Source organism: Ictidomys tridecemlineatus, chromosome 11 (genome assembly GCF_052094955.1).
Source record: "Ictidomys tridecemlineatus isolate mIctTri1 chromosome 11, mIctTri1.hap1, whole genome shotgun sequence".
Lineage (NCBI taxonomy): Eukaryota > Metazoa > Chordata > Mammalia > Rodentia > Sciuridae > Ictidomys > Ictidomys tridecemlineatus.
Window position 1 is genome coordinate 84,033,901 of NC_135487.1, and position 19,630 is coordinate 84,053,530.

A 19,630-nucleotide genomic window follows, 5' to 3' on the forward strand; every position below is an offset into this window, starting at 1 on the left:
TGGTGATGCACACTTGTAATCCCATCTACTTAGGTTGCTAAGGCATGAGGATCTCAAATTTGACCCCAATCTGAGCAATTTAGTGAGAACCTGTCTCAATAAATAAATAAATAAATGGGCTGGGGATGCAGCTGAGTGTTAAACCATCCCTAGGTTTAATCCCCACTGCTAGAGAAAATTAAAACTAAATAAAATCACCACCTAAATATTTTTTTAAATGAACACCTAAACTATAAAGTTTCTGCAAAAGCCTAGCTCCCAACAGAAAATCAGAGGCCTGGACCTGGAGATGAGAGAGCCAACGCCTATTGAACAGAAGCCACCCTTGGTACTGAATCTGTGGAGCCAGTGATAATTGATTCAAAGCTGCCTTTGACACCCTGTCTCCCTTTGTCTCCTGGATGGGGCTCTGACTCACCTTTCTTTGGGTGTCCTGCATTCCTGCCCTATTATGTCTGACTACCCTTGTTCTTTGGAGAGCCACTGTCGGTTGTGACTTAGGTTGACAGTAACATCTAGCTGCCTCCTGCACCAAGTCAAGGGTGGTAATAGAAGGCAGGGCTGTGGAGTGAAGTCACCCTTTCCAGCAGTCAACACACAGACAAATGGCAGAGAAATTTAGAATTCAGTTGAGAGACTAGATTTCAATTGTTGTGGAGCCTAAAAAGCAATAATGGTTTAGATTCTGTGTCTCCGAATAGCTCACATGTGACAATGATTTGAGAAATGATTGGTTTAGAGCCTTCACCTACTCAATGAATCAATCCATGATGGGATTAGGGATAAGTGGGGGTGAGTAGAGTGTGGCTGGAGGAAGCTGATCATTGGGGGTATAAAGATGGGTGTATATTTTGTATCTGGCAAGGGGCCATCTTTCTCTCTCTCTGCTTTCTAATGATGTGAGCCACTTCCCTCTGCCACACTCTTCCACCATGATGTTCAGCCTCACCTTGAAGGTGAGACCACAAGCAATGGAGCCTGCAGTCTTTGGATTGAGACCTCTGAAACCATGATTCCCCAAATAAACTTTTCCTCCTCTGTAGTTGTTGGGGTTGGGTGTTGTAGTGACAGCGTAAAAAAAGCTGACTAACACAAAGACAGAACAACAAAGCAGAAATGCAATTCTGTATCTGCCACCAATCAAACCATTCCTTCTACATCTTCCCTGTAAGTCCTCCCCTCACATGGCTCATCATCCAAGCACTCCCTCTCTCTGTCTCTCTGTCCTCAATTCCTGAATTATGTTTTTTAGACTCTTCATATTTTCCTCTGTGTACTTCTCACAGCCAAAAGGGCCCTGGAAACTGCCTGGGAGATGTGCCCTGTGGAGTCCCTGATTCTGAGGGAAGGCTCTCAGGTGGTGGCTTTCCTGAAGTCAGGAACACCTGATATCCAAACCTGTGTCTTTCTGTCCAACATTCCAAGTTGCCCACAGTTTCCACCCTCTGTGGATTTCAATATTTCCATCTGGTGGGGCATGGCGGCCCATGCCTCTGATCGTGGTGACTCTAGAGACTGAGGTAGGAGGATGGGAAGTTTGAGTCCAGCCTCAGAAACTTAGTGAGGACCTAAGCAATTTTGTGAGACCCTGTCTTAAAATCCCCCCCAAAATAATAGGAGAAGTGCTAGGATGTGGCTCATTGGTAGAGCACCAATGGGTTCAATCCCCAGTTCAAACAGACAAACAGGACAAGTCTTCCCCCAAGTCTAGAAGACTGATTTCACCTTTGATGTCTATTCTTCCTCCTGAGTGGCCCTGATCTATTGCAAGGTAATGTCACACCTATGTGACTGTTGGACACCTGGTTTCCATCTGTTTTCTTTGTGAATGATGCTAGTGTCTTCAAAAAGCTGTTTTACTATGGAATCTTTAGGAAATATTTTTTAAAAAATATTTTGGATATGGCAAAGATATATATCACAATGACATTTGGGGGGTTTTGTTTTTTCTTACTGTAGGGATTCAGTGCTTTTCTGTCTCCCAGGCAGGAACAGGAGAGTCACATATGGACAAAATTCAGTCCTCTGTGCGGAGTACATGGACAGAGGCAACCCTGGCCCTCACTCTCCCGGATTCTGCTCTCTTGCAAAAACATGGGATTCAATCAATTAATCTGGAGAAAGAAAATCCGATCAGGATTACCTGGATGGAGATTGGGGCATGTGATTAGATACTGCTTTCTGATTGGATACTAGTCAAAAGGTGGAGGTGGGGGCGTGGTCTGGGAGGTGCATAAAAGTTTTTGCGGAGCCAGAGGAGAAACACAAGAGTCCTGGAGCCCAAGGAGAACCATCACGACATGCTGAGGCTTCAAGCACACCGGACAACTGGACAGATCCTGTAAGTCCCACACCACCCTGAGCACCTGTGCAGATTCAGGAACAATTTTCTGTTTTTCCTCATGAACCAATTTAGGACTTAGGGTTTGCCTCTCAGTGTGGTTTTACCTTTATCCTGAACATTAAGATTTCCACTTTCTTTCTTTCTTTTTTTTTTTTGGGGGGGGTGGTTCCAGGGATTGAACTCAGGGACACTCAACCACTGAGCCACATCTAAGCCCTATTTCGTATTTTATTTAGAGAAAGGATCTCACTAAATTGCTTAGCACCGCTCTTGCTGAGGCTGGCTTTGCATGCATGATCCTCCTGTCTCAATCTCCAGAACCCCCAGGAATATAGGCTTGTGCACACATGTCCCGCATTTAAAAAAAAATAAAATAAAAATAAGTTTACATGGACTGCATTCTTTTATCTATTTATTTGGCAGTGCTGGTGATTGAAACCAGGGCCTTGTGCATATGAGACAAGCATATACCAACAGACCTAATCCCCAGCCCACCATTTATTAATTTTTTTGTGCTACTGAGGATCAAACCCAGTGTTTCACACATCCTAGGCAACTGCTCTTCCACTGAGCTTCAGCCCCACCCACTTTAAAATTACTTAAGTAGATTGCAATCCTATTTCAATCTAATTGATTAGAATTCTATCTTCTTTTTTTAAGGAAGAATTATTTATTTATTTTTATTTAATATTTATTTTTTAGATTTAGGTAGATACAATATTTTTTATTTTTATGTGGTGTTGAGGATCGAACCCAGTGCCCCACGCATGCCAGGCAAGTGCACTAGTGCTTGAGCCATATCCCCAACCCTAGAATTCCATTTTCTGATAATAAAAATATTTATATTGTACATCCTTAAAATTATACTTTTTGCTGTGCTTGGTGGCACATGTGTATAAAACCAGCAATTTAGGAGGCTGAGGAAGCAGGAGGAATAGTGTTCAAAGCCAGCCACATCAACATCAGGTGAAAAACAACTCAGTGAGACCATGTCTCCAACTAAATGCAAAATAGGGTTGAAGAAATGGCTCAGTGGTTGAATGCCCTGAGTTCAATCCCCAATACTATCCCTCCAAAACATGATGCTTTATGGCCTATGTGTCTTGTAATTTTATAATTTTTTTAAACATATTAAACAAAAACCTTAAAACCATATTATGCAATACTTCACAGACTCTATTCTAATTCATTTTGTCTCTTCACTCCCCATAAGATGGCAGAATCTCACATGGGTAACAGATATCCATGTGACTCTGCTGTAAATTCCAATCTTTTATAATGTGGGTACATACTTTATATTTGCATATTTAATATTTTAAAATTATAAGTAACATCATCCATTTGAGGGCTAGTTCTTTCCCAGCCATGGTAGTTGTTGAAACTGAGGAGCCTACTGTGTTATGATACTTCACTTCCCATTTTACAAGGACAAAATAATAATCAAAGGCTTTCCCCCATTACGGGTGATGTGAGCTTTTAGGCTGCCCACTACCCCCTTACCAATGGCTGCACATGTATGAGATAGTGGCCTTTTCCCTGGACCATTTTTCAGGATCCTTTTTCTTTCAGACTCCCAAGGATGAGCACCCAGTCCCCACCCACACTGCTGGAGCTGGCAGGGCGCAGCCTGCTGAGCTACAAGTCCAGGGCCGTCCTGGATCTGGAGGACCTGCCCATAGAGCTCTTCCCACCACTCTTTGTGGAGGCCATCAGCAGAGGACACACTGAGGTCCTGAAGAAAATGGTGCAGGCCTGGCCCTTCACCAACCTGCCCCTGGGGGCCCTGATGAGGAAGCCACAGCTGGAGATGCTCCGAGTGGCACTGAATGGGCTGGACATGCTGTTTGCCCAGCAGGATCGCCCCAGGTGAGGGGGACCCAGGTGGCCTGGAAGCACCCTGGGGACCAGGGAAGTGATGGCTGTGGGTGGGGAGACTGGATGCTGAAGAGTGCCACAAGAGAGGTTTTGGAGAGGCCTTGCCCATGCTGAGCCCCATCTGGGAATGTGACCCAGATGTGGAGGGTGCTTGTGGCAGCTGCAGTGACCCCTGAAGAGGGCTGAATCTGCCCCTCCCTCAGCTGCTACAGGTCGGGTCAGCAGCCTGTATTGGAGGGAAGTGGGTGGAGAAAAGCAAGACAGAAGAAAGAGGTGGGGCAGGGGGCAGCAGCTGAGAGGGGAAGGAAGGGGCCTCAGGGCTCAGATTCTGCTGTCCTCCCTTCAGGAGGTGGAAACTGCAGGTGCTGGATTTGCGGAATGTTCGGCACAACTTCTGGAGGATGTGGTCAGGAGCCATGGTTGATGCCTGCTCACCAGAGGCCATGAAGAAGAATCAAATGCTGAAACATGGTCCAGCAATGGGAGCTAAGCCACCCTTGAAGGTTTTCATAAACTTGAACCTCACAAAAAGGCCCCTGGATGAATTCCTGACCCACTTGTTCCTGTGGGTCACACAGAGAAGGGACAGGCTGCACCTGTGTTGCAATAGGCTGAAGATCTTTGGGAAACCCACAGGCCACACCAGGAAGGTCCTGACACTGCTGCAGCTGGACTGTGTCCAGAAGGTGGAAGTGCACTGCACCTGGGCGCCCTACACCTTGGCTGCTTATGCTCCTTTCTTGGGCCAGATGAGGAACCTGAGGAAGCTGCTTGTCTCCCGGGTCCGTGTGCCTGCCCACACCTCCCCAGAGGAGCAGGAGTGGCTGCTCGCCCAGCTCACTTCACAGTTCCTCAGGATGGACTGCCTGCAGACGTTCTGTGTGGATGGTGTCCTCATTCTCAATGGCCACCTGGAGCAGGTACTGAGGTGAGTAAGGGGGGTGAGCATCCTCTGCAGACCAGTATCAGTAAATATGAAAGGGCACCTACTGTGTTCCAGCCACTGACACTCTCATGGTGAACAAGTCACTGGAAGGTGAATAACCCATCATCTGTTCCTATTGTATCCTGAAGCTCCTTCTTCTAACCTGTGTTAGAGCAAAGGGCTAAACCAGGGTCCATGATCTGGGAGGTGCCACCATGCTGGGAAACAAGCTGATGGGGACAGGATTTATTGAGGTTGGTTGAGGTTCCTTTTCTGGGAGGCCTGTCTAGCAACAGAGGTGCAAAGCAGGGTAAAGGAGAGGACAGTAAAGGAGGGGAAGTCCTACACCTGTACCCACAACAGGGAAGCACTGTGCTCTCCAGCTGGTAGCACAGAGACCCACCTCTAATGCTCATGTAAGGAAGGCAGTTCTGAGCTCCAGGTAGTGATTCTGCAGTCCAGGATGAGGAGCAGGGATGGAGGCCTTGCTGAGGGAGCAGGGTGTGAACCCTGCGGGGGTTAACCCCAGTAGGTTTTGACACATCTTGCCTGGTTTATCCTTTGTACATGACTCCCCTTGACCTCTTCTAACCAGAGATGTGGCTTTCTGCTTGTTATTGAGAATGGGGGTCTTAGACATGGTGGATCCACCTGGTCACAAAAGTGGTGGTAAAAGGCTCAGACTGAAATGCAGTGACCTGAACGGGCTGATTCTGCAAAATACCAACCATCTTCAGATGGCCATGGAGACATTGGGTTTAGGCCAATTCATTTTCTCCCTCAGAACTAACTGCCTTGTTTCTCCTTAGGCACCTGAAGACCCCCCTGGAGGCCCTCTCAATAACCAACTGCCTGCTCTCAGATTCTGACTGGAATTATCTCTCCCGATGCCCAAACACGAGCCAGCTCAGACGCCTGGATCTAAGGGGCATCAAACTGACCAATTTCAGTCCAGAGCCCCTCAAAATTCTTCTGGAGATGGTTGCAGCCACCCTGAAGAACCTGGACTTGGAAGCCTGTGAGATGACAGACTCCCAGCTCCAAGCCATCCTGCCTGCCCTGAGCCACTGCTCCCAGCTGAGGATCTTGTGCTTTTTCGGGAACCTCATCTACATGTCAGTCCTGAGGGACCTGCTGCTTCACACTGCAAGGCTGAGTCAGTTGAGCATAGAACTGTACCCTGCCCCTCTGGAGAGCTATGATACGCAGGTTGCCATCCACCCAGGGAGATGTTCCCAACTGTGTGCTGAGCTCACAGCAATAGTGAGGGATTTTAGGCAACCAAATGTCCTTATGTTCTGTACTGTCCCATGCCCTCAATGTGGCCACATGTTCCTCTACAACCAGGGCCTCATTCACTGTTCCTGTCCAACAGCTGCCTAGTTGGGTGTGTATAAAAAGGTGTCTTCTTGGCAACTGGAGGTATAACCAGGATGTAGTATGATTGTGAAGGAAACTCAGAGCCCAGTATTTCAGACACTGCTTGAAATGTGGATTGGGAAAGGAAACTGAAGCAGGGGACACATTGGAAGGAACCCCTTGATTTCACCCTCTGTATAGAGCCATATGTGTCTGTATAGGGTCAGAACTAGGGACCTGGATTTCTAGAAAGGGACTTAGGCTTCATGCACATATGAAGAAACTATTTTGTTTCATGGATGGTCCATAAATAAATAGTCAGAAATGAATGGAATCTCAAGGTTAGTCTTCACATGTCCTGTGTGATGGATTTTCCTGGATTTCTAATTTAAACCTTGGGATTCTCCAGGTGCTTATGGAGAAAGATGGCCCTGGGTTCTTGGTGTTCAATGAGGTTCATCCCTGGGAACTCAAGGTATCAAACTGATATTTGGCCATTATGTGTGCCATCTACTCTGTGGTTTAAGGCATACAGGTGCCCACAGCAGGCCTGGAACATTCTAAGTGGTCAGTGGAATTGGAAGAAAACCATTCCTCAGGGGACTTCAATGCCATTTAGACACTCAGCACTAGCCCCTCCTTGTGGGTCTCTGTGAAGACCCAGAAGCCTTGGGTCCTGGGCTTTGGCTGCACTGGCAACACGCCAGAGCCTCTGGGCCTCACCAAACCTTGCCTTCCATCCTGCTGGGTAGTCTTTCCTCAATTAAACTAGCAATGTGTACCAATAAAGGTATCCAGATTACCTTTCAGCAAAATCGTAGAATCATATACGTAGATGACACTTGCAAACATTTCTAACTCAAACTGAATAAATTACAACCTCTGGTGAGGTGGGGGCTTCTCATGACTGACGAATCTTCCTCGAACACTTCCAGTCTCTCCCTACCCAGGGACACAAGATGGACTCTTTTAATCAGCAGATGGTGAGAGGATGAGTAAGGGTAGGGTAGCTCTGGGGAAATGTGTGACCCTGACTTGCTGCCTGGTCTGAGACCAGGATCTGCTTAGCAACAGCTCCTGCTGAGGACTCATGCAGGTGGGGTTGTGCAGTGACCTTAGCCTTAACTGCCCATCTGAGGAGAAGGAAGTCACCCAATTTTTATTTGAAGTTTCTTAAGGCTGCCTGTGTATGTTTTAATTTGAACCTGAAGGCTTCTCCACACATAGTGAATGGGAGACTGCAGCTCCCTCTAGGAACAGGTAGCAGAGTCCCAGCCAAGCACAGCCAGCCCATCTGGCCCCACACAGCGATCTTTGTGCTTCACCACTGTTCATGGCACTTGCTTTCCTAGGGCTCTAAGTCTAGCTTGCACGTGGGGCAGGTGGAAAGTTCAACAGCATTCATTCTGCACTGCTGCTGGATTTAGGATCAAATAAAGGCAAGGAAGATCTTCAGTACGAGATTTGTCATCATTTGTTCTTTTAAGGATCTTCATGACCAAAAAGGGACTTGAAGATATTCTGGTGTGTCCAGACTCCTTGGATTGTATAATTACTGTGAGCTGCATGTGTCTCCACACAGCCCTGGGGATAAAGCACCCAAACTGCTCTTTGAATTCCTCATGTTTCCAAAGTAGGTTCATGTGTGCTGTGAGACAGCCCACAACCCTAGGATGTCATGACAAACAGGACCGGGTGTGTGAGGGTGGCTGGGTCAGAAGGGGACTGGGTTCCACTCCCTGGAGTGCTACTCAAAGATGCACATTCCTTTGTGCATCTGCATCAAAAGAGTCTAGATCCCTTTCTGGAAAACTGGCCAATTTCACCTGTATAATCTAGGAACCCAGAACCCATGCTTTTCTACAGAAATGAATGAACTTCATAAAAATTAACTGAGGGCCTGGGGACATAGCTCAGTTGTAGACCACTTGCCTAGCATGTGGAAAGACTTGGGTTCCATTCCCAGAGCCACAAAAGCATGTAAACAAATAAATGAATAAATAAATCCAATATTGATGTGACTCCAGGGGGAAGTTTTAATTTGAAGAAAATTGTCTCTATGAGGAGTACTTAACAAAGAACCAGGACCCAAATGAAAACAATCGAATACATTTTTTAATTGGTATGCACAGGCATGTAAAATTGATGTCCTTAAAGATTCTTTTCCAAAGACAACAGAAAATCCAGATTAGGATTGAAGGGAAAGTGAGGAACAAGAGACAGATAAGCAAGAAATGAAAGACAGAGACCAGGCAGAGATACACATGAGAGTTGATTTTTCACACTTGACAAGTAAAGGCCATCTCTCTTTAGGAGAGAGGGACAGAACAGGGTTCAATTCTGGGACTTTTATGGTGGAGGATCAGGAATCAGAGCCCAGTGGGTTCTCATGCAGATGGTTAAGGGTTTGGTTGACAGGAAGGTTTGGTGAGACTTTCTCAAATGCCCTTGGGCAGGAAAGTGAAATGTTCTCCTTAATATGCAAGATGTCATTCGAGATAGCCATCCAGGTGCTAAGCAAGGACCTTATAGTGAGAAATTGGTATGACTCCATTTTTGAAATAACCAGCCTCTACCTCAGAGCAGAGCCTGTCCAAAGCTGGGGTGCGGGGGGCAGGGGGCGGACAATGATCCAGCATTTCTAGGCACATAGCTACCCCTAACTGCAGTGACCAGATAGCCTTGACTCAGAAATGCAAGACCAAAGAATGCTTGAGACTAATTTCAGACCATAGCAACAACCAATCAGAGTGAGACAGGGAACATACTTGAAATGCCAGGTGACCCTCCTAGTAGTTTTGATGATTGATAACATGTTATCAAACCATGTAGTTTAGTGCATACATGCCTCACATCTTAAACCAATCAGTTCAAATGTATCCACCTCTTGAACTAACCAATCACCCTTACCCAACTTGTTCCCACCAGAGAATGTGCTAATCAATGTTAAGAGTTTTTGTTTGATTTTCCCACTGTGTGAAATGATTTGCTGTATGATGTTGTGATGCATAGAATATCCCCCCTAAAATTAAAAATTGTCACTGAATTAAGGGCCAGGACTCACTCCCTGGGACTGCTGCATCCTAAATGGTTCTGAGTCCAGGCTCCAGCTTGCAATAAAGACTCTTGTATGATTGCATCAGGTTTGGCTCCTGGAGATCTAGTGGGGTGTGATGAATCTGGCATTATAGTAGGCACTAAAACAAAAAGAAAAATTGGAAGGGAGTTGTTAGAGACACAGCAGAGACTCCTAAAACCTTACACTATCATTAAGGACAGGGGCAGAGAAGCAGGCTTTGGTTCCCCTACAAGGTAAAGGGTGTTTGGGGGGGATTGGCTCAGCAAACAGGCTTGAGAAGTAAAAGATTCTTGCTTAGTATCTGGATGGCCATTTCAAGTGACAGCAGCCATTTTAAGGAAAAACTTTTGCTTTCCCACCCAACCCTAACCACCCATATTAGGACCCACCTGGCTCTGATTCCTGAGCCTCCCAAGATCGGGTTCCTTGGTGTGCCCAATCTCCCCTTTGAGGTTCACTGAGTTTCCCTGGGGCCCCAATCTGGATTCCATCATGGAACCCGCTTCTGCCTTCTTCCAAAAGCCCTCTATGGCCCCACCACCAGATATTTCATCTCCAGTCAACCTAAAGGACCTACAGTTCCCAGAAAGTGATGGTTGATCCTCTGGCATTCTATGTGGTTGGGGGCACCCCCAGGCACAACTTTCACAGTTACTGCTGATCCCTCCTATAGACTCAGTGTATAAGTGGTCATTTATTTGGGTCCTGGGTTTTGAGACAAAACCACCAAGGATAATTGGGAGCTGTTCCTGTGAGACTACCTCTCAGCCTTGGTTTAATCTCTATGGACTTTCCTCCCATCTATGGGTATCTTTACCTTATATGGGCTTTTGCCCCTAGTACATTGTCCTGGCTGGGTCTGAAGTACCTCTATGGGATCCTGGTCTTACGCTTACCCAGCGGGGTTGACAACCACTAGAGCATAACCATGCTCTCAACTAGGTGACACTCAAGACTGGGGGACAGCCCACGTTGAAATTCACATCCTATGTCTCATGGGTGGCTCCTCATCCATTCCCTCCCAGAGTTCTCTAGGCTGCCTCCTGGCTAACCTAGGGTCTCTCTCACCCCAGATTTAAACCCCACAAAACTTACCTGCCTGTGCAATCAGATCTGGCTTCAATATCCTTTGAATAATGACTCTTAATTGCTGCTTGAGGGCACTCTAGAGCCCAATGTTATCAGGGAACTCTTCAACTATTGTGAGTGTTCGGGAAAATGGAAAGAGATGTCATATGCTCAGGCCTTCTCCTTTCCATGTCTTAATCCCTCTCTCTCCAGCTCTTGCTCTCCCACACAAGTCCTCTCATCCCTCACCTCCCCTACACCTTCTTCCAAAGGGACAGAAGATTCTCCCCAGGACTCCTCCTCCTTTGACCCAGTGGGTGAGACACCCACCTTGCCACAGTTCTCTTTCTGATGAAGCTACCACAACAGATGGCCCCTTGGCCCTTCCAGCTTCTCTCCTCCTGCCACAGGCTCACAGGCTGCCACTGCCCAACCCACATCTCTGTGTCTGATACACGAGGTGGCTGGGGTACATGGTATAACCCGGGTTCATGTGTCTTTCCCTTTATCAGATCTTTCCCAGACAGAAAAGTGGGCTTGGTTCATACTTCAAGCCACACCACATATATCAAAGGGTTTCAATATCTGACTCAATCATATAATTTGATCTTCCATGGTGTCCATATGATCTTGTATAACACCCTCCTGCCTGAGGATCACAGGTGAGTTTGGGAGCGAGCTAGAAATTATGCTGAATACATTATACATCAGACCTTCCCTGCCCATCTGATTGACATTGAAGCAGTTTCTGACCAGGACCCCAACTGGGATTAGAATTTTCCTAGAAGAATAACTACTAGAACCAATGCATTACTTGCCTCATGGCAGGACTTAGAAAGGCAGCCTATAAGGTTATCAATTCTGAAACACTCCAAGAAGAATTCCAAGATAATAATGAAAACCTTCCGCATTTTTAGATTGCTGACTAAGGCTTTATTACAATATATTAATCTGGACCCTGAGGCTCCAGATGGGAGACAACTACTAGGGACATAATTTTTCTCCCAGATTTTCTCTGATATTAAGGCCAAACTAAGACACATTGAGAGGAGGCCCCTAACTCCCTAAGTGAGGTTCTGGAAGTGACCTTTAAGGTGTATAATGAGGTAGACAAGAAGGCCTGAAAGCAGAGATATCAGATGCTCGCTCAAGCCATCTATCTGGCCTCAGCATCTATGATTGGTTCCACTGGCCCAAGGAACAGTCCCTCAGGTCTGTTCAGATCCTGTTTTAAATGTGGTCAGATGGGTCATTAGGCTTGTACCTGTCCTAAGCCTTGTAAGCCTCTGGGTCTTTGTCCTAAATGCCATCAAGAGGGACACAGGGCCACTGACTGTCCCCAAGCTCATAGGAGCCCCCAGACATCCAGCCCTCCTGGTTCCCTTTTTCAACTCTTGGAGTGGCTGAAGAGGATTGAAAAAACCCAGGTCCTCATCACCCAACCACTTCCATCACTCCATGGAAACTCAGAGCACTCTAGATCCCAATGTTATCAGGGATCTTTTCAACTACTGTGTGTTGAAGAGATAACTTCAGGGTAACTCTGCATATTTCAGGTAGGCCTGTCTCCTTCATCCTAGACACTGGGGCTACATATTCAGTCCTCAAGGTCTTCTGGATGCCAACTACCAACCCTTGGAGACACCTAGCCTTGTTTGTGCTTGTGGCTCTCTAATTTTTACTCATTCCTCTTTGGTCAATCCACAGTGTCCTGTTCCTCTTATGTGAAGGGACATCCTCACAAAGTTGGGGGCTATGCTCTCCTTCTCCCCTCATAGTCGCTTCCATGCAGACTCACCGGGTGCTCCCCTGAACCTCATCCTTACCTTAGGACCATCCCCTACTCTGTTGGCCAGTGCCTTCCCATGACCCGCTTCTGAGGTGGACGTTTCCAGTCCTTCTATCACCTCACACCACGAGCCCATTCACATCTATCTCAAAACCTCCTCCATTTTCTGCCCAATCACAACACCTGGTCTCCCTCCTTGCTGATGCTGTCCCTCTCTTTGCAGAGCAGATTTGATCACATTCATTCAACAGCTTTGCTCTTTCATCTGGGTATTTGGGCTACTTTGGTCCTTGGCCTGAGGGCCCAGGACAATGACCACATATCTTCTTCCATTCACCTAGGATTCTTCTTTACCACACACTGGCCTCCCTTGGGGAAGTGACCTTTCTCTTCCTCAACCTTCTTTCTCACAACTCTATTTCATAGAGATGGCAGTGACAAGTCTCCACTCTAGAGACAAAAGTTAACTTAGATCTTGGCCCAGCACCAAGATTCTAGACTTCCCATCACTTTCCCTTAGCGAGTTCACTCTTGGGTCTTGGTTCTCAGCTCCTCTGTGGAGCTCATGAAAGCCCTGGCCAGGCACCAAGACTCTATGGCAAATCCTGGAACTAGGGAAGTAGCGGGTGAGGACTCCCTTCTCTCAGTCCCAGAAAGGCTTCAGCTCTGGGGCCAGAGAATTGTGTGGTGGTGACCCCTTTTCACTCTATCCCCTCCATCACTCTGGTTTTTCCTAGAGCTGGGGACACCTCCCTGTAGCCACTCCAGAAATCCAACTTGCCTTGGGAAACTCCCAATCCAGAATCCCATCTGACTCACCTCTCCACTGCCCCCTCACCCATGTAGCCCCACTCCATTTGGCTTCTGAATAATTCAACTTTCCATTCAGTCTTGGCCCTTTTATGACTTGGACAATGATCACCTAATGGCACCTTGGAGCCCAATATTTTATGGAATCTTTATAACTTTTGAAAGCACTCAGGAAAATGGAAGGAAATCCCTTCTATGCAGGTTTCTCCTCTGTCCAATCTAAGCCTTCCCAGGCTCCTCTTGATTCCCTGCCCAGCTTCTACTTGCCACTAAAGCTCTGGATTCCTCCAGAGATCCTCCTTCTAGACAAACAAGGACCCATAAACCTCCTCCCTTCTTCTATTGATATTGAACATTGTAAAGCCCTGGGCAGCAGTGTCCCTGGCCAAGGCCATACTGAAGATAACATTGAAATACAAAGGACAGACTCAGCTGGATAAGAGGCCTAAGACTAAAAAAAAAAAAAATGTGTCAATTTAACTCTTCCCTTGGCTACAATACAGAAGAAAACTTTCTCTCTCTCCCCCCATCTCCCTGACATCACATGCTCTTTTCACCTTTATGTGGTTGAAAAGCAGGGGTTTGCTCTACATGTCCTTAGACACATGCTGGGACCAACCTTTGCCCTGGATCATTTATCTATTGAAGGGTCTTGACCCTACTGTTTGGAGATGGGCCCCTCATTGCTGCAGCCTCTGCACTCATTAATGAGATAAAGAAACTCAATTTTGGGGCCCCACTCAGCATCCTGGCTCCCCCTCATGTAAAGGAACTCCCCACCTACAAGGGCTTATATTCCTTACCCCCTGAAAGCAGAGATATCTCTATAGGTTTTTCTGGTGAAAGATCCTACTCTTAATTTCCCCACCTGCTCACCCTTAAACTCTGCAACTCTCATTTCCCCTCCTCAGGAGTCATCCACGTCTTCTCCTCTTTCCCATTCATGCTTAGAAACTCTGGAGAAGCTCCTTCCCCACCCCTCCCACACACAGGAATGCCTCTCACTCCAGGCAACATACACATGGTTCACAGACAGCTCCTTCTTCCTTCAGGAGGGAATTCATGAGGCAGGGTAGGCAATAGTCTCTCTAGCCTCAGTTGTATAAGAGCCTCCACTCCCAATATCAGCAGGCTGAACTTGTTGCCCTCATCAGAGCCTTCACTTTGGCAAAGGGAGCCCCTCTCAATGTCTACTGCCCCTTGAATTACATTTAGACTGAACTAAACTCCTTCCTTGGCTCTTCCTCTGCCACAGGCCCTCCCAAAGAAGCCACTTGACACCTCCCCTTTGAGCTTCTATATGGACAGCCCACCTCCCTGCTCAGCTCACCACCCTCTGATTCTCCACTACCCCTTGCTTCTCATCTTTTCTGGCTCCTTCTTGCATACACTAGGATCCTTCTTCGGCAACACGGAGATGTTGTTCTGGCAAAGCCAATTCTGCCTCTTCTCTTTCCCCCACTCTGTCTCCTGGTGACCTGGTACTTTTACCACTCCCAAAAGCCTGCTACCTCCTCTAAATTCTCTGCAAAATGGACTGGACCCTATCAGGTCATTCTTACCACATGTTTGGTGGCCCACCTTGAGGGCATCCCATATGGAGTTACTAACCCCCATTTAAAACAGTCCTCTCTGCCCTCTTACACAGTGAGACCCACAACCCCTCTCAAGCTGCGTCTCTCCAAGGTTGAAACCCAATCTTCCTTTGGTCTCTGAGGACCATGAGGAAACTACAGAACCATGAGTGCCATCTTTCCCTTTTTCATTTTTGCCTTCCTCATCTAAGTCGAGGGTAGGGACAGATATCACCTGCCTGCCACTCTGACTGCCTCCTACTTCACTGATGGCAGACGGGGGGACCCCAAGAGAAACAGCTCACCAAAACGGGGGGGTCATCAGAGGTGTCTCTAAACATGTTATGAACTGTTTACCCTGGAAACTGCGTCTCCTATGACCAGGTGGCTACCTGATGGCATCCCTGGGGAGGAAGTGCCCAGAGTCTTTTGTTCCCACCCTGCCCTCTCTTCCTGGCTTCTCACCCTTTCTCTTTCTTTTGGAGGCATAGTGGCTCCAGAGCCAGGTTGCTTGGGTTTGAATACGGGCTCAGCCATTTACTAGCTGTCCCACTTTGAGTAGTGACTTCACCTGTCTGAGCCCATACCCCATCTGAAAAGTGGGGCTGATATTGAGGCCTTTCTACGGAGTTGTTGTAAGGATTAAATGAGTTCATCTAAGTCAGGTGCTCAGAACAGAGCCTGGGTGAGTCCTATGGAGCCATCCTTGTGGAGATGGTGGTGTGGTGGTTATTATCAGCAAGCCCTTACTCAGCATGGGCTCCATTGTTAACATTTTTCTAGACTGGAGGGTCTGAGGCTTCTTCTCAAATTAGTCAAACACTCAAATGAAATCCTACAGTCAACCCAATAAAGAAAGCAGAGTTCAAGAGGCCTCCTCTGGTCATATCAGGGGTGGGCTCAGGCCCCTTCCTTGGATGTTTGGATAGTGAAGCTTCTCAAAGTTGCCTCCAGCCACAACAGAATCCCCCAGTTATTGGAAAATGCAGTGTGGGCTGGTGCAGTGGTGCTTCCCTGAAATCCCAGCAGCTCAGAAGGCTGAGGCAGGAGGACAGGGAGTTCAAAGCGAGCCTCAGTAATTTAGCAAGGCCCTGTCCCTCAGTAAAATGTAAACAAAAGGGCTGGGGATGTGCCTCAGTGACTAAGCACCTCTAGTTTCAATGCCCAGTACTAAAAAAAAAAAATGCAGATAAGCCCCCCCACACACACCTCTGGATGGGTCCCTGGGAGCCTGCATCCAAGCACAGTCTTCTGGTGACTCTTCAGCACATGGAAGCTTCACTCAAGTTTCAAGTACCAAATACTCCATCTGGGGGTAGTGGCACATGCCTGTTGTCCCAGTGATTCGCTGAGGAGGCTGAGGCAGGAGAATCCCAAGTTCAAGGCCAGCCTCCGCAGCTTATGAAACCTGTAACTCAGTGGTGGATGACAACCTTGGGGTCAGTCCCCATTACAAAAAATAAAAAGTACCAGATTCCACCGGAAGGCCCCCTCCAGCTGCCTCCTCTTCCTCCCCTCTCCTGTGTCGGGGTGGTGGGGTTTACACTGTGGCAAGCCTCTCTTCCTGTCTGCCCTGAGGACGGTGGAGAGGAGCGTGGCATCCAGTGGGGCCATGGCCCTGCAGCCTGGAGGGTCCTGCCACTGGGTGGGCCCTGCTCCTAGTCCCTGCACCTGCTGCTACCTCCTGCTCCCCGCCATGGCAGGCTGTGACCGGGTCTAGAGAGGTCCCCAACCCTAAGTGGAGTGTAAAGACCCCATGCCACCCCAACTCCAAACCCAAACGGCCCCTAACCCTCTAGGAGCCCAGGGAAGAGCCATGTCCTGATTCTCCCCACAATGGTGACACTGAGGTCTAGAGAAGTCCCAGTTCCGCTCAGGCCAGCTCCTGTCCCCTCGTGTCTGGGGTGGGGTGGGACTCCCGCTGGGCCGAGCTGAGGCTGACCCTCTGGCCACTGCCTCTCCACAGGCCTGGACGAAATCCAGTGCTCGCTGCCCCTGGAGAACCTCAGGGTGGCGCTGCGGCAGCTCTTGAAGGCCAGCTTCAGTGAGTGCAAGTTCAGCCTGTGGCTCACCCACTTGTTCATCATCGTCTTCTCGGGCGTGGCGGTCTCCATCGCGGCCATCATCTCCAGCTTCTTCCTGGCCACCGTCGTGCAGTGCTTCCAGAGATGCGCCCCCAACAAGGATGCCAGGACGAGGACGAGGACGAGGATGACTTAGCCCCCTGCTCGGGCGCGTCCCTTGGCAACCCCCAGCCAGCGGAGCCTCTCGGAGAGGGAGGGGAAAGCGCTGAAGCCAGGGAGGCACCAGCCACCCTCCATGAACAGAACAGTCTCCTCAGGGAAGGGGACTGGGGCGCCCGCTAGCCCCGCCCATCGCAGCGCCCAGAAGCCTGGGGAGCTTAGGTGGGTCGCTCCTGAGCAAGGCCGACTCTCGGTGCAGGCTGTGGGGCCCAGGAGGACCCAGCCAGGGTCTCTGCAGGAAATGCCAAGACGCATCTTCCAGCCCTTCTTTCTGGGCCCGAGCTGTGCTTGGGAGACCAGCATCAACCTCTTCCCCGCAAGGCCGGGAAGCTGCCCAGGCAGGGCCTCCAGTTCAGAGCCTCCTCCACGGAAGCAGGATTCTCTCCATATAATAGGCCTCAGCAGCCTTGGAATGTTGTATGGAGAACAAATCAATCTATGTGCAATAGACCTTTGTGACCCTCCCCACTTCCCTGTGTGGATTCCTCATCCCCAGGGGGGTGAAGCCCCTGGGATGTCGTGAGGGTGGGACTCTCCTGATTGCCCTCAGAGTAGAGATGCCAGAGAACCCCTCACTCCCTCAGCAGGTAGGACACAGCCAGAAACCAGCCATCCATGAACCAGGAATCGGAGCTCAATCCTGACACCCCCATCTCCCAATTCCATCTCCCAGAACTGTGGGAAATAAATGTGTTGTTTATAAATCACCCTGGGTGTGGTGTTCTGTTATAGTGGCCCAAGCAGACTAGGAGACCCCATTCAGCTAAGGTGGAACAAAGTGTATGCCTGTAATCCCAGTTCCTCGGAGGCTGAGGAAGAAGGATCACAAGTGAGGCCAGCCTCAGCAACCCTGTCTTAAAAAAGGGAGGTGGAGCTGGGCATGCAGCTCAGTGTTAAAGTGCCCTGAGTTCAATCCCTGGGTCCTTGAAAAATTAATTTTTAAAAATGGTTATCAAGGAAAGAAATGAGAACTGGCCACAGGCCGTTCACTGCTGTTGTTTTGGTAAGTCACTGGAAAAACCTTCATTGGTATAACGCAAACCCTGACCCTCTTCCTGAGAGGCAGCAATTTGCAGAGGAGGGACAGTCACTTTGTCTCTTTGGAGTCACGGTGCTCCCCTTCCCCCAGCCCCTCCTGAGTCCTCCTCAGCCTGTCCCACTGGGCCATTCTACAGACCCCGACTCGTCCTCTCTGGAACTTTTGGAAAACTTTTCTTGTAGTGGGCTGTGATAGGTAGCGTTTTTCAGGATGTGGAACGCAGCACTTCTGTTGGAGACCATGTGAGACAGGTTGTGCGTCCCTGGGTTGATGCAAGACATCACATGAGCAGCATTGGACGGGCTGCGACAGAGTCTTGGATGAAAGGCTCTCAAGAAGCTCCTGGGATATTTGGGGAAAACATTTCTTCTTTGTTACTCATAATGGATATCTTTTTACTTTCTCTTTGCAGCACTGAGGATTGAATACAAAAATGCTCTACCACCGACCTACATCCCCACCCCTTTTTAAGGTTCCAAGTTGCTGAGTTTGGACTCTAAATTGTGATCCTCCTGCCTCAGCCTCCTGAGGAGCTGGGATTACAAGTCTGCACCAATGTGCCCAGCTTCATAATATATCTGCTATATTTCCTTCATCTCTCTATTTTTGGTTTCATTAATAATTATTGAGTGATTGCTAAATGCCAGATACTGCTTTAATTAAGAAAGACAGTCCTGCTCTCTTTGGAAGGCCTTATATTTTTATGGGTAGGACATGGGTCCAGCAAGGAGCCAAAAGTATCATTGCATGTAAAGAAACTTTCCACAAAGAAAATCAATGAACTCCTGTGATAGAAAGTAATTTGACAGCTGCTCTAGAGCAAGTAGAGGGCACATTCTTCAGGGGTCTCTGAGAAGTAGAGAAACAGAGTCAATAGGAGGTGTAAAAAGAGATGAGATTGGTTAACATTGTTGTGGAGGCTGAGGAGCAGGAGCCGTGGCTGGTGAGCTGGAAGCCAATGGTGACATTTGATCCAAGGGTAGGAGAAGCCCCAGCTCAGCAGTCAGGGGGACAGAGAACAAATGTCCCCTTTCTCAACCTTCTTGTTCTCTTCAGGTCCTCAGTGGAATGGATGGTGTCCAATACATGAAGGAGGGTCATCTAAGTCACTCTACCTATTCAATTGTTAATCTCATCCAGAAACACCCTCAGTGGACACACAGAACTAACCAAATATCTGGGCACCCTGTAACCTAGTCAAGCTGACATATAAAACCAGTATTCCTTGTGATTGGTAGCCTTCAAACCGGGTTCTGATTCCCTCTTCTCTCCCCTCCCTCCCTCCCTCCTTTCTTCCTCTTCTTCCACTCTCCTTCCCTACCCTTCTTTACCCTCATCAACCTTGAGGAGACTCCTGGTCCAGCATTATGGTCGCCAACAGAGATCCTTGGCTCAGAGGGGCTGTCTTCTCACAGTCCCTGGGCAGGTAGAGAAGTGAGCAGCCTCCTCCTGGTCTCCATGGTTACCTCAGCACCTTAGGGAGCTGCCAAGTGGGCTCTGATGTCGGGGAAGGTGGCACTTCTGT

At 48.3% G+C, this 19,630-nt stretch overlaps 1 protein-coding gene across 1 annotated transcript; it reads left to right on the forward strand.

The window, feature by feature from the left end:
- The first annotated feature begins 3,923 nt into the window (after window positions 1–3,923).
- LOC144368596 (PRAME family member 8-like) lies at window positions 3,924–17,043 on the forward strand. Its single transcript, XM_078027785.1, has 4 exons — window positions 3,924–4,210; window positions 4,566–5,147; window positions 5,954–6,465; window positions 16,790–17,043. Exons 1-4 carry the CDS (start codon window positions 3,924–3,926, stop codon window positions 17,041–17,043), a joined length of 1,635 nt encoding a protein of 544 aa, XP_077883911.1.
- Window positions 17,044–19,630: the final 2,587 nt, after the last annotated feature.

Excerpts from the sequence above, each read along its gene's own strand:
- LOC144368596 (XM_078027785.1), top strand. The coding sequence starts at position 3,924 with ATGAGCACCCAGTCCCCACCCACACTGCTGGAGCTGGCAGGGCGCAGC. Across the intron at positions 5,148-5,953 it reads CACCTGGAGCAGGTACTGAG|GCACCTGAAGACCCCCCTGG; the intron begins GTGAGTAAGGGG and ends GTTTCTCCTTAG. Across the intron at positions 6,466-16,789 it reads TACTGTCCCATGCCCTCAAT|GCCTGGACGAAATCCAGTGC; the intron begins GTGGCCACATGT and ends GCCTCTCCACAG.